The sequence below is a fragment of the Nematolebias whitei genome, chromosome 7, assembly GCF_014905685.2.
Source record: "Nematolebias whitei isolate Nwh7 chromosome 7, NemWhi1, whole genome shotgun sequence".
In the NCBI taxonomy this organism is placed as follows: domain Eukaryota; kingdom Metazoa; phylum Chordata; class Actinopteri; order Cyprinodontiformes; family Rivulidae; genus Nematolebias; species Nematolebias whitei.
The window spans coordinates 4,121,421-4,135,290 of record NC_056504.1 but is presented as its reverse complement, the minus strand read 5'-3'; the positions used below and the strand labels follow the sequence as shown (position 1 = coordinate 4,135,290).

The 13,870-nt window shown below is 43.4% G+C and overlaps 2 protein-coding genes across 2 annotated transcripts in view; both read right to left on the bottom strand.

Annotated features, from left to right (window-relative positions):
- Positions 1 to 13,870, bottom strand: part of epha8 (eph receptor A8) — a 312,202-nt gene that overhangs the window by 123,185 nt on the left and 175,147 nt on the right. The window contains exons 4-5 of the mRNA XM_037679040.1: positions 7,429 to 7,578; positions 147 to 458 (exon numbers count right to left, since the gene is read on the bottom strand). Coding sequence (XP_037534968.1) covers positions 147 to 458; positions 7,429 to 7,578 — 462 coding nt within the window. The remainder of the gene's footprint in view (positions 1 to 146; positions 459 to 7,428; positions 7,579 to 13,870) is intronic.
- c7h1orf50 (chromosome 7 C1orf50 homolog) overlaps positions 1 to 13,870 on the bottom strand; it is a 388,096-nt gene that overhangs the window by 331,137 nt on the left and 43,089 nt on the right. The gene's annotated exons all lie outside the window — the stretch shown is intronic.

The window sequence follows — 13,870 nt, the reverse complement described above, 5'->3', positions numbered from 1 at the left end:
ATTCAGTGATGTGATGCGTCTAAAAATAAATGACAACTGCCACCCTTACTGTTATACTGAGCTCCAGTTTCCACTAATTCACACAGAATTATTAAAATCAGAGCAAACGTACAGGCAGAGCTGATGCCCTCAGTTGACTTACCAACACAAGATTCTCTATGCTCCTCAAATCCTGCTGAGCACACACACCTCCCGATGGGAACCAGCCACTCGCCCTCTGCACTGCAATACATTTTGGGTGTGTCCCTTTCCTCAGCATGGTCCACGCATTGACCTCTGACCTCCACCAGGGAGGACGAGTCAGCTCCCGTCACCACATCGGTGAAAACGGCCAGGTTGCGGCTCACACCGACGCAGTGCTTGTAGTACACTCTCACAGAGGTGAGAGCGATGCAGGCGCCGATGTCCTGGAAGGCCAGGTAGAAGCCTCGGCGGTTCAGAGGTCCAACACCTCGCACCTGCAACCAAACAGAAGCTGTTGACTATGACATCAAGAGGACACTATTTCTTTACAAACAATTCAAATAATGAAGTCTGCATACCCTTAAAGGTTTCTACATTTTGTCACATTACAACTACAAGCTTTACAGTATTTCATGGGGATTTTATGAGAAAGACCATCACAAAGAAGTGCATAAGGTACAGATCTATGGTTTTCAGATGTTTTCTATGCTGGAGGATTCTTCCTGAAAAAAACAGAGATTTTCCTTTCCACTGTTGCCAATGTGTTGCTCGTACAGAAGGTTGTTGCAACAAAAGGAAAATAACAATCAGCTGGCTTTCTTAGATAACTTTTATTTATTGGTATTTCCATAGGTGTTGCATCATTTATGAAGGGGACATGTCCCACTCACATTTTTTTCCTTCAACCTTTATTTAGACTTCCAAAAAAGTTCAATCTGGTGCTCTGGACATTCAAAAAAACAAAAAACAAAACAAAGCAAAAAAAATGTAGAAACGTTTCGTCTCTCATCCTGAGGACTTCCTCAGTCTGAAGTGCTGTATTCAGCTCAGTCTCTTAAATAGCACCTTCTCAATTTTCACTCTACTTCTGTCTTTACTTACTCTGCTCGACCAGTTTTGTATTTGTAATTATTTTTTCTATCCTTAGCATGTGTTTTTTGTCTTTCTGGTACACCTGGACCTGGACATATACCTGGACATGTACCTGGACCTATACCTGGACCTACCATTCTGTGTTCGTCTGTCTCTCCTTCCTGTCCTCTCAACCAGCCGGTCAAAGCAGATGGTCTCTTGTCCTGAGCTGGTTCTTCTGGAGGTTTCTTCCTGTTAAAAGGGAGTTTTTCTTTCCACTGTCTCCACTGTGCTTGCTCAGGATGGGAGACTGCAATGAAGCCAAGATTCAACTTGTCTGCTGGATTCCTTAGATAGAGAACTTTACTAACTGGCTTTTATGTGAATGTTCCTGTAAAGTGCCCTGAGACAACTTTGTTGTGATTTGGAGCTTTATAAATAAACTGAATTGAATTGTAATATATGCATGAGAATAATTACACATAATTCCCCTTAGGCATTCCTGTCATGACAATCTTTAAAAATGTTCAGTTTGCTTGCACATGAACCACAAAAGTTCTGCTGCACTCCGCTTCCCTGGTTCTGCTCAACACGTGAAGAATTCAATTCATTTATCAAATGCAAGATGCTGTGTACATTTCGACATGCCTGGAAAAGATGGCAGTATGTTACAAATAGGCTTACCTCTGAAGTCAGAGTCACATTCAACCTATTTGAAATGGAATTTGTTTTCTCATATCTGGGAGTCAGAAACTCAAACAAAAACAGCTTTATTGGGTTAGCTTGACAAAACCACCTTTACCGTCAATAAATCAGATTGAACATACTGAGACACAGATGTGAGACTCCGCTCTGATTTCTGCCTTAAAGTAACTCTTTAGCGGGAGTAAACAGGACATTAGTTAGACTATTTTAGGAGGTGGATTAATCTAGAATTGATGCTATAGTAAGCAGTTTTGGTTGGAAGGCTCTGTCTGAGGGAATTAACTAAAATATGGTGTGTGTTGTTTTTCTTAAAAACTAACAAGACAAGTCTGAGTTTTGAGTAACTGAAGAACTCAGTCCAACATATTCAACTTTAGATGGATGTTTGTGTTTCTGAGGCTTCTTGTTGTGTGTTAAAGTAATATTCTGACCACAGGAGCCAGCTCACTGGAGCAGGAGAAAAACTGCACCCCCACTTTCTAAACTGGGGGGGATGATGTTTCTGCTCACTCATTTTTAGACAGTATAATAACATGTTATCACTCCTTGCACTAAGACCAAAACATTTAGTGTTTAATTTACTGTAATTTTACTTGCTGTCCCCTATTATGAAGTGAAAAGGGGGATTTGGAAATACCATCTGTCAGTGCATATTGTTTGCACGATAGCTTAAAAAAACAAGTGAGGCACAGACCTCCACTTTGGTGCGTGGCCACATTTTGGTGTAAGGAAGGTCTGTTGAAAATTGGATTGCCGAACCAAAATCCAAGATGGCTGCCACCATATATATATATATATATATATATATATATATATATATATATATATGTATAGTAACGCTTTCTCTATGCAATGTAATTCATATCACAGATGACTCTCGTTAAAGTCGGAACGTTTGTATTTGAATAGCTGTTGTAGGCCACAGCCACGCCAAACTACAGAACTGCTGTAGGAACATGAATATAGAAATGCCATTGGAACAATCTAACTACAGAACACACTACACTCCCCCACCCCCTATAGTAGAGTCCTTGACCATGAAGACGAAGTTCTGAACCTCGGTGGGAGTTGCTGCTGCCATCTGGAGCTCTGTGGATTCATGACCCCCACCAGCTGCTCTGCCCCTGGTTTTGGAGATCCCTCCTGCCCACCCCCAGTGTCTGCTGGACTGCTAGAAGCACTCCTCTTTGCAGAAGACAGTGTGGCTGGTACCCCTTCATCCCAACATATGTCCTGAGGAATAGTGATGCCCTTGTAAGGAGCAAGTCATTCTCAGTGCAGAGCTACCTTGCGTCCCCGTGGAGGCAACTGCCCCCGATAAACAACCTCCCAATTGCTCCAGGACTGCACATGGTCCAACCCTGTGACTGTCCAGCTTGGTGCGCCTGCCTCTCTTCTGCGTGGGCAGGTAGACCTACACCAACTCCCCTACGACAAAGTGCCACCCCTTGGTGTGCATGTCATAATTCCTCTTCTGTCGTACTCCAGCATCCTGAATATGCTTTCTGGCATATTCATGTGCAACGTCTAGGTGATCCTGCAGCTGCCTAGCATAGGCAGGTCCAGCAGGGGTCCCCCATGCCTCAGGAGTTCACCCGAATGCAGCTGAGTGGGCGTCCTCAGCTCATAGTCAAGCATCAGTAGAGCAGGCGTACAAGAAGTTGAATCTTGGACTGCCGTGTGGTATGGACTGCATCGACTGCATTTATATATAGTGCCTTTCTATCTTATCCAGATACTCAAAGTGCTTTACACTACAATCTGTGCCTCATTTACCCATTCATACAGCAGAGATCTAGATCTCTACAAAGCTAATTGAACAAATCATTCTAAAGAAACTAATAAGTGTTTTGAGATCACATTCATACGCTCATGGGACACACATCAAAGGCAATGAGGGGTTCAGTGTCTTGCCCAGGGACACTGCGGCATGTGACTGCTGGTGGATTCGAACCCCCAACTCTTGTATTGGAGGACGACTGCGCTAACCACTCAGCCACAGCTGCCCATAAGGACCAGTGGCAGGTGTAAATCCCAGTCGCTCTGATGACTGGATGCTATGATGGACAGCTGTTCAGCAAGGGTCCTCTTAAATGGTTCCACTAACCCGTAACTTTGTGGGTGTGGGAGGGGTGTGGTGCGAGTCTTGGCTATACCCAACTTCTCACACATGGTGGAGAAAACCCTTGATTCAAAATGTCTCCCTTGATCTCTGTGGATGGATTCTGGGACCCCCAGTCTGCAAAACATCCCCTCCATTAGGGCATCCACCACAGTTCCTGTCTCCTGGTCTTGCAGAGCAAAAGCTTCTGGCTATTTAGTAAAATAATCCACCAGTGAGAGAATGAAGCGGTTCCCCTGCTCTGTACATGGAAAGGGCCCCATGATGTCCACCCCCAACCGCTATGTAATACATTTTGACCGACCTCAGTCAAAGAATAATGTGAGTCCTTGTAACAATTGTAATTCCCCTCACTCAAAGAAAAGACAAAAAATCTGGTAATTTAAAAACACAATTCTGTAATGTTTATTTTCAGCTTGTGGATAATAAACAACAATGTGCAATTATGGCAAATATGAAATATGAATGAATAACCAATAGTATTATTTCAGAAGGTGAATAATGTAAATAGTCTGAAGACTTTAAGAAGAGGTGTGTACAATTTGGACTAAAGTTTTAGCTCTAACGTTAAAATTTAGGTAAACTTTTTCTCAGATTTGTGAACAAAATGATGTCTAAGAAAACTCGAGTTGGCACTTGTTGTTTTCTCATCAGAAGTAAGATGTTTGTCCTACCAGGGAGATGTCCAACTCTCATTATCACAACAGACATGATGATTGAGGCTGGAGGTTCACGTTGTCACCAGAGGGTTGTTTTTTCTTCAGGGACCACTCTTGGGGTGTTAGAGCATTTCATGGACTTTTCCATTTCTCATCTGACTGGCTCAGTGCCAACCCTCTGCAGCTCACGTGCAACTCTCCAGCCAGCTTCGGACAACTTCTTCTATCATGACTGCTTCTGCTTCTCCACCATGAGACTGCTTCAACAACTCTCTCCTTCACAACTCTTCTGGTGTATTACCTGACACCAGGAGAGACCATGTCCCCTGATCTTAACCAATCAGAGTGGTATCACAGTGGATGTGAACCAACTGCATAATTAATATTTTAATTATACCCTTCCCTCTCAAAGTCTTTAAAGGAGGAACACAATAGCTTTTGTTGAAAATGGTGGTACCTTGTTTTTACATAAACACCATTCCTTTAGCAAATGCAATTTTAATTCCTGACACACACACATTGAAAACAGTGGGTTACTTCCTGGTTGTTATGACAACCTCAGTCCTTGTTGGTATGGCAAAGTTCACTCTTTCTTATGGACTTTTGCTCAGAGACTGAATGTCTGTCATTAAAGCCACCAGTATACTCCTGCGTACATCCGTTCACGCGTACGTATGCGTGTACTGTACGCAGAGGGTTCAGACTCCAGAGTACACTCTGAGCAGCTGCAGAGCAGCTTCACAGACAAGGGGCGTTTACCTTTGGGACAAATTGAGGTTGCTGATTGGTCATTTGCTGACACGCCTACTTGATTGGTTGACAGGTCGGTGGGGGGGAGGGGGAACGAGCGCTGGCAGTCTCAGCCACAGCGGTGTCCTGTGTTCATATGTTGTTAATAAAAATATCTAAAAAAAATTTAAAAACAGGGAGCGCTGGCTCTACAGCCCACACATCAGACCAGCCCACCAGGAAATCTCCAGACCCTCCCGCAGCCACGCTGGACCTGAGTTTAATTCGTTCGTGACAAATTCCTTCATTTCTCACCATTTCAGTCATGGCATCAACGGAGGAGGAAGAGATCACTGCCTCTTGGCAAAAAAACAAAAGAAAAGACCAGATCAGAGATGAAGAAGAGGAATTTAATACATTGGTGTTGCATACAAAACAGTCCGTCACTGGGCAGTTTATTGTGCGACACTGCGTACGCGTATGCAGTTGTAAAAATTTGAACTTTGCAAGGACATGCCCTGGGGGGTACGCTCGTACCTCCGCGTACGTACATGCATACCTCCGCGTTTGGAGGTACGCTGCAGTACACTGGAGGTTTAACACAGAGGGTTAATTATCATAGTCAGTAAGGAGTGGATGGTCAGGATGTTGACCTGAATAGATGTAGTAGATTTAGCGTGGGGGGGGGGTAGGTGTTAGAAGAGACGCTCTGTTTCTGAGGACGGTTTGTCCTTTTGAGGGACGTTGGTTAAACGTTACAAGGCCATGAACCACTGCAGTGATGCATGATCAGTGCATATGGTGAAGGGATGCCCACACAGGTAATATTTAAAGTGACAGACAGCCAAAACCACAGCCAACAGCTCTCTGTGAGTGACACTACCTTCACTCTGCCTTACTCAAAGCCTTACTGTAGTAGTCTCTTTTCCTCCAGGTTCTGTTCAGTGGTGGGTTTTGTAGATTTCCTCGCTGACTTGACAAAGGCCCAGTTAGGATATCCACATGTTTGGAGAGCTTCTTTGATGTGTTTTTGTTCCTTTTCCTTCCCTTCTGTCTTTGTGGGGATGTGTTCTATCTTATCTTATTTTATCTTAAATATTTACAGATAAGAAATAGGCTATAATGAGATGTGACAGTGGCCGGGAGTGTTGTGATCTGTGGTGATGAATCCCCATGGACTATGATGTTTGCAGATGACATTGTGATCTGTGTTGAAAACAGGAACAGGTGGAAAACTTGGAAAGGTGGAGGTTTGCACCTGATTTTGGAGGGAGGAGGGACAGTGGTTTGGACATGTCCAGAGGAGGGACAGTGGTTTGGACATTTCCAGAGGAGGGACAGTGGTTTGGACATGTCCAGAGGAGGGACAGTGGTTTGGACATGTCCAGAGGAGGGACAGTGGGTATACTGGTAGAAGCATGTTAGAAATGCAGCTGCCAGGAAAAAGACAAAGAGGAGATAATGGATGCAGTTAGAGAGGACATGGAGGTAGTTGGAGTGAGGACAGAGGATGCAGAGGACAGAGTGAGGTGGAGAAGGAGGACTCACTGTGGAGACCTCTGAAGAGGGAACAGCTAAAAGAAGAATAAGCTGAAATTCATTCCGAACACAAACTGTCAAACAGTATCACTGGAGATGGAACAAAATACTTTATAGTTTTGTTTTTTCAAAGTTTGACCAAAACATTTTGAACTCCATTATTTTTCCACCTAAGATGATTTCAGTTTAAACCTTTGGCAGTAAAGGGTGAAGGCTGTCCATTATTTCAAGGAATCCTAAGCATTTTATGTGGAGGAGTTTTGACTGTACTTCAGAGAAAAACAAACAAACAACTCTGTTAGCCAAATATTAATTCAGATCTTTATACTTTTCAGCTGCAATCTAATTTAGCTCATGTTACCCAATGTAAAGAATAAATGGGACCATTTTCATATCTCCACCACAGCTATTTTTACCATCCAGAATCAAATCTGAAGCTGTTGTCAATATCAACTTATTTCCCATGACATTAGATCAAGCACTAACAACTTTATTGTTGGATTTGAGACGTAAAGACGAAACAAGCCGAGTGACAAAAAGAGGAGCAGAGCCTCTCCGAGGTCTCTTCCAGGGCCCAAACTTAAAGTTTATGACACTTAATGAAATATGCCTATAGTGTGATCCAGTGTTAGAGTTTACCTCTGTGTTGAGTTTCAGTCTGCGCACCCCCAGGTCCACTCCTGTGAAGCTTTCATCAGCAGCGATGGTGTCGATCTTTATGAACTGGTTCTCTCGTATGGATGAGCCCACATCTCTGTCAGACTCGTAGTAGTACATGTTGAAGGTTTCCTGCAGAACAGATACAGTCAGCGGTGCTGCATGCAGTCAGTGATGTCACCGTCCCACAAACTGAAGCTTTACAGCAGAAAGGTACAGTAGACAAAATATATCATCAAAAGGAAAACACCTACACTTCCCGCAGAGCTGCAGATTGAATGCTGAGTGCTAAGGGGCTATTATTTAGCTAAATAAATTAGCTAAAGAAGTTCAAACTAAGTAACGAAGAAGCTAAAAGAGAAACAGAGGTCAAAGGTAAATATGGCAAAACGTTAGCTAAAATATATCCTGATGCATGCTCAATAATCCAGGTAAAAAAAAAGTTAAGTCTGGTCCTCTAGACATAACAAAACAAAGCAAAACAAAAAAAATGTAGAAACGTTTCGTCTTTCATCCAAAAGACTTCTTCAGTCTGAGGTGCTGTATTCAGCTCAGTCTTATAAATAGCACCTTATTGTAGTGGCTCAACCAGTTTTGCTGCTGACAACCAAAACCAGCTGATCACATGCTCAAGAAGGACCATCAGCCTAACAATGGATCATTAGCACACTGATGGCTGTTTACTATTCACAGGGGGTTGAGTGATACTAGCAATAACAGCATTGTAAGAGGGGGACAGTTGAACCCGGAGGCCTCCACCCCTGTTTAATGATGGACCCATCACCCTTTGGAGAACAAGTTAGGAGTCATCAGGACTCTGTACCACAGAACAGACAGCGTCCCCACTAACTCAGGAGCCAGGCAGAAGGAGAAATCCCACACAAGACAGGCTCTAGAGCAATGTGGATATCCTAACTGGGCCTTCCTCATTTATAGGGTCCTGGACTCCTCCTTCGCAGAAGGGGAGCTCAACCTGTCAGTGCATGAGGGGGCGTGGCTAAGTGTGATATCAGTGGATCTTATGTGGTTCTGATGTGTTAGGAAATATGAGATGTGCTTCAAAATCCTCTCTACGTGATGTGGCAACTTCAAGCAGAAATAAAGTTTGTTCCTTGACAGATATTGAATCCCAGGGAGACTCTTTTTACAGTTTTTGGCCCAGTTTAACCCAGTCAGAACCGGGTCATAATTTCATCCCGTCCCTGAGCAGATCAAAAACCCCACGACCAGTCGGAAAAATATCTAACATTTTTTAAACACAACGTCCCAGTGGCTTTTAAACCCCAAAATACATTACGGCAAAGACTGGTTCATCCCAAAGATCCAGTCCCCCGGCACAAACAGAGTAATGTTGTGTATGCTGTTCAGTGTCAGGAGGGTGATCAGTCTTACATGGGGGAAACTAAACAGCCACTGGCCAAAAGGATGGACCAGCACAGAAGATCAACATCATCAGGCCAGGACTCTGAGGTCTACACTCATCTCCAGGCCAGAGGTCACTCTTTCAGGTGTAGTGAGACACGTGAGGTACGTGTCACTTGTTGTATGACAAATATATGAATTATATATGCATACAATATTCACGAGTTCTTCATTTTTCTGACTGTAAATGCCGTGCATTGAATTTAACAGAAATGTGAACGAGAGACGTTATTTATCTTTGACCCATCAAATGAATGGAATCATTTATTTTCAAAATCAAAGTTTAACATCAAACATTTACATTAATTTGGCAAAATATGAAAATAATAACAGACAGTTTCACAGAAAATGAACTTCAAATCACTCGGCGGTGATTTGAGGACTTTGCTTCAGACATTTCTAAAAATATCTGTACTGTTTTATGAGAGAGAGGTGAGTTTTGGAGTGAAAGGAGATTATCTTACAGAGAACTGTGTGAGGGAAGTTTAATCTGTTTAACCAGAAATTGCACGCTTCGTCAGATCCTCAGCCCGTCCACGGTACACTTGAGTCGAAGAAGAAATCTTTACCTGGTTTGACGATAGATCAGCACAGTAAAAGTCCTTCAGACTGTTTCAGCGCCTCCGTTTAGAACAGCTAGAAATCCTCGGAGAGTCGTGCGTGGTTAGTTCAAACAGAAGTTATAATCCCAAACGTTCCTGGTTCTTCATAACTCCAAACTCTTCATAACTCTGAAGCTTTCAGCACCGACTGCATTCTCAATCTTGGAACTCTCACGTTCTCCAGAACTCTCAATCTAACTTGAACTGGGGAGTTGCCACATTTTATTTGGGTCGACTTCCTGTTCAATTTAGAGCTTTCTGATTCGTGGAAGGACCAGAAAGAGGAGTGGTTTTTGACGTAAGGTGTTTATCAACAGTCGAGGTCAGAGAATGAAACTTGTTTAACATACAGAAAAGATTATTGCAGAAGCAGCAGACTTTTTGGAGTCTACTCTTAGTAATCTTCTGAAAAAGTTTAAACATGACATTTCTTCTTCAGTAAACATTTTAGTTGACCGAAGACCAACCTTTCACATACTTACGACAGCTTGCTCATTTCAGACAGAAAAATCAAGAAAGGCATATTCAGGTGATTTCTGCTTTGAATGAGGAACAAAAATCATTACTTACTGTTTATGTAAAATAAAAATTAGTAGTTCTTTTCAACCTGTAAAGCATTGAGTGAACTAACACAATTTGATTATCAAAACATTTGTAAGACAGTAATGATTATAAAGAATTGTCTTTTCTGCTTGATTAATTCAAGAAAGAAAGTTCATCAGATGGCCCAGACTTATTCAGATCAATGAAAATAACAGTCTCTGTCCATCTGGTAGATTTGAGGTCTTCTGGTTCACTACAGTCCCCCCTTTGGAAATCATCACCTGTCCATGGGGATGAATTCCAACCGTGAACTTAGACCTTCAAATGTCCTTGAGCTTGATGTAATCCAGCAAGGAAGACCAAAGTCAGAAGTAATCCTTCAAGGAAGACTAAAGTCAGAAGTAATCCAGCAAGGAAACAAAGTCAAGGTAATTCCACAATGTTCTTGGTATTCCATTGTGTTGATCATAATCCCATATCGTCTCGATAATCCCATTGTAGCAATGCCTTAACCCCTTGGAAACAGAGTCTGTAATCCATTGGAAAAAGTCATATAATCCACAACGGTAAATCCACAGCGATTGGAAGTGTTGATTAATCAGCATACAGAGGGGTGCCCTTGGATTGAACTGAAGAAGCGGCCACTGGATGAAGAGTTGAGACCAACGTCAGGATTGCAGATCGCCTCCAGCGAAGGTTGTCTCCAGCGACGTCCAGCCTGTGCCATTCTGGTTCAATGTGTCATGCAATTATGTGGTTTAAGGTGGGCTTATGAAGGGGATTTTACATAAGGCCTTAAACTATATGCACCTGGTGTGTAAGCTATTATGGTTGGGAACAGCTACAACTACCAGTTAAGGGGTGGAGAATGCTGAAAAGGGGTAACTACAGGGGTTTATGCCTATAGAAAAGTGTTCCAAACTATTTTTCCATTTCTAACTTGGTTTAAGTTAGCTTTACATGGTAAGGTATAGTTTGGTGTAATTGTCTGTTGTCTTTTAGACGAACGACTTGAGATTGGGTGTTTGGTTTTCCCATAAATGTTTTGGAAGTCTATGGCGAGACTTATCAAAAAGAATTAGCTATCCCCCCGAATAGAATTGTTCGAGTAGGTTCGGCTTAAGCGTTGTGAGATCAATGTAGATTATGGTACTCAAAGTAGCAATAATATACATTGACTCCGCAAAGATTGCAATTTAGTGAATGAACTGCATGTTGGCATGGTTAAAGGCTTCTTAGTCTCTAACTTAACTACACAACAAAATTCATTCTTCCTTCAGAAACAACCAAAATCAACTAAACAACGTTCCAACACCGACAAGAGTAGTGACTAAGCATCTAGAAACATCGTTTCACAGCTTCTCCTCACCCTGGTTGCCAGATTCAGTCACGTTGTCCCGTTTTATCAAGGGTAGGTCCTGCGAGTTTAAACTATGGTTAATTTTATTATCCATTAGTTATCTACTGCTTGGGTGACCCTTGTTCCCACGAGGTCTGATTTTGTGATGTCATTGTCTCCTAAGGAGTCATTGCACGCCTTGTGTAATTTAACCTGGTTACGGTGTACCCATTTAACAGTTGGCTCTTTTTGGCCTTTACTGATTTTTATCTGGTAGATAATTGGAGACACTTTGTCGGTTATCAGATGGGGTCCAGTCCATCTGGGCATCAGCTTACGGGCGAGAGTTCCGGTCCCGGACTCTACTCTCCCAGTTTTGGGTGCAAACGTGTAGTACCAGACCCTGTCTCCCACTTGGAGTTCCTCGTAAGAGGCCTTTTGGTCGTAGTACGCTTTGCGTCCTTCAGCTGATTTTTCCAGGTTTTTCTGTGCGAAAGCAAAAGTGTTCTTAAGATGTCTTTCCAAGTCTTTCATGTATTGTTGTGTGGTGTAGGCTGTTGCCATGGCAGCATCGCCTGGTTGGTACAGCAGGTGCAGAGGGAGAGTCATTTGTCGACCCGTCATCATCTCGAAAGGAGCGATGCCAGTCGACGTGTGTGGAGTGGCCCTTATGGCCATGAGGACCAGAGGGAGTTTCACGTCCCAGTCCTTGTGGTTTGCGGCTACGTATTTTTTCAAAATACTCACCACCGTCCTATTTGCTCTCTCAACCTGGCCTGAAGCCTGTGGGTGGTAGCCAATATGGAAGTTGGCTTTGACGCCTAGCGTCTTCCACAGTTCCTTCATTACTTCACCTGTGAAGTGTGTACCTTGGTCCGAGTTCACCCTAAGGGGAAGTCCAAACCTTGAAAATACATGATTCATTAATAACATAGCAGTGGTTTGTGCTGTGTCATTAGGGGCTGGTAGACATTCTACCCATTTGGTAAACGCGCAGGTTACCGTGAGAAAATATTTATTTCCTCTAGAGGTCTTAGTGAGTGGTCCGACCCAGTCAATCTGGAGGTCCGACCATGGAAATGCAATGCCTCTACTATGCAGTGGTGCTCTGTGAAGTGGTCTGGATGGTTGAAACTGGCCACAGATCAGGCACCCTTTTATGTAGTCCTTGACATCCTTTTTCATTCCAGGCCAATAAGCAATTTGTTTTAATGCTTTCAGCGTGGCATTGTCACCCTTATGTCCTGCGGACGGAAGGTCATGTGCATGGACTAACATCACCCCCCTGTGGTCATGGGGGACCACGAACACAGGTGAGGACGTCCGTCCATGAGCGAAAGTTAGGATGCCTTTAAGTAGTTTTAGCTGTTTTCGCAGCTGAAAGAGGACTTTGAGGTCTGGATTGGAATCCAGCTCATCTTTCGATGGAGTGTATTTGTCTGGGTCAGTCAGATACAGCATCATCGAGTTAATTGCAGGATCCAACTTCTGAAGTTGGATGATGTCTGGGTCAGTCAGCATTGGGCGCACAGAAACTGTGTTATCAGCTGGTTTAGCTGCAGCTTGTGCACGTGTGACTGCCATTACCTCAGTTGTAGCTTGTGACGACTGAGTGTTGAGTAGCCAGGAGGGGTCGAAGGACCACGTGGGTCCGTCAACGGCACCTTCTTTGGCTAGGGAGTCTGCAAGGTCATTGTAGTGCTTGTCATCGCCTGGGACTCTAGAGTGTCCTGGAACTTTCTTCCAGAATATCTGTAGATCATGTGATGTCACTAAGTGATCACATGTCATGAAAAGCTCTTTGTGTTTTACCACCTTTTTGTTGCTTGTGAGAAAACCGTTCTGTCTCCACAGAGCGAGATGACACAAGAAACTAAGTCGAGCATAGTTAGAGTCAGTGCAGATGACTAGCGTCTGGATGGAGCGTTCTACTGCCATCTGTAGGCCTATTAGGATTGCAGCTATCTCAGCGTACTGAGAAGACTGAGAGCCTAATTTATAGCCAAATGTGACCTGTTCTTGGTCCTGGAGGAGAACTCCTCCAACACCTGCTTTGCAGATTGTCTCGTGGTGGAATGAGCATCCATCCACGTACATTGTTGCCATATCTTTGCAGATATTGCTATCAAAGAAGTGGTGATTTGGGTCCTCAGCAGCTGAGGGTTTGCTCACAACCGGCTGTTGGGTGGCTGGTACATCCTGTGTACATTCTTGGCAGATTGCCAAATCAGTGCCCAAGTGCGACTTCTTATTTTGACCGTAGCGGATGTCTAGGTTAAAACTTTGAAGTGCCATAAGCCATGTTGCAACGCGTGAGTTTGTCACCACACCATCTCTGATGCGTTGGCTGTTCAGAAACGTTACTGGCTGGTGTTGTGTCTCAACAATAATCCTCTGTCCACCAATATAGCAGGAGAAATGTTTCACTGCCCACACAGTGGTCAATAGAGCCTTCTCACAGTCTGAATACCGTAATTCAGGGCCTGCCATTGTTTTGCTGGCGTAGGCCACAACACGC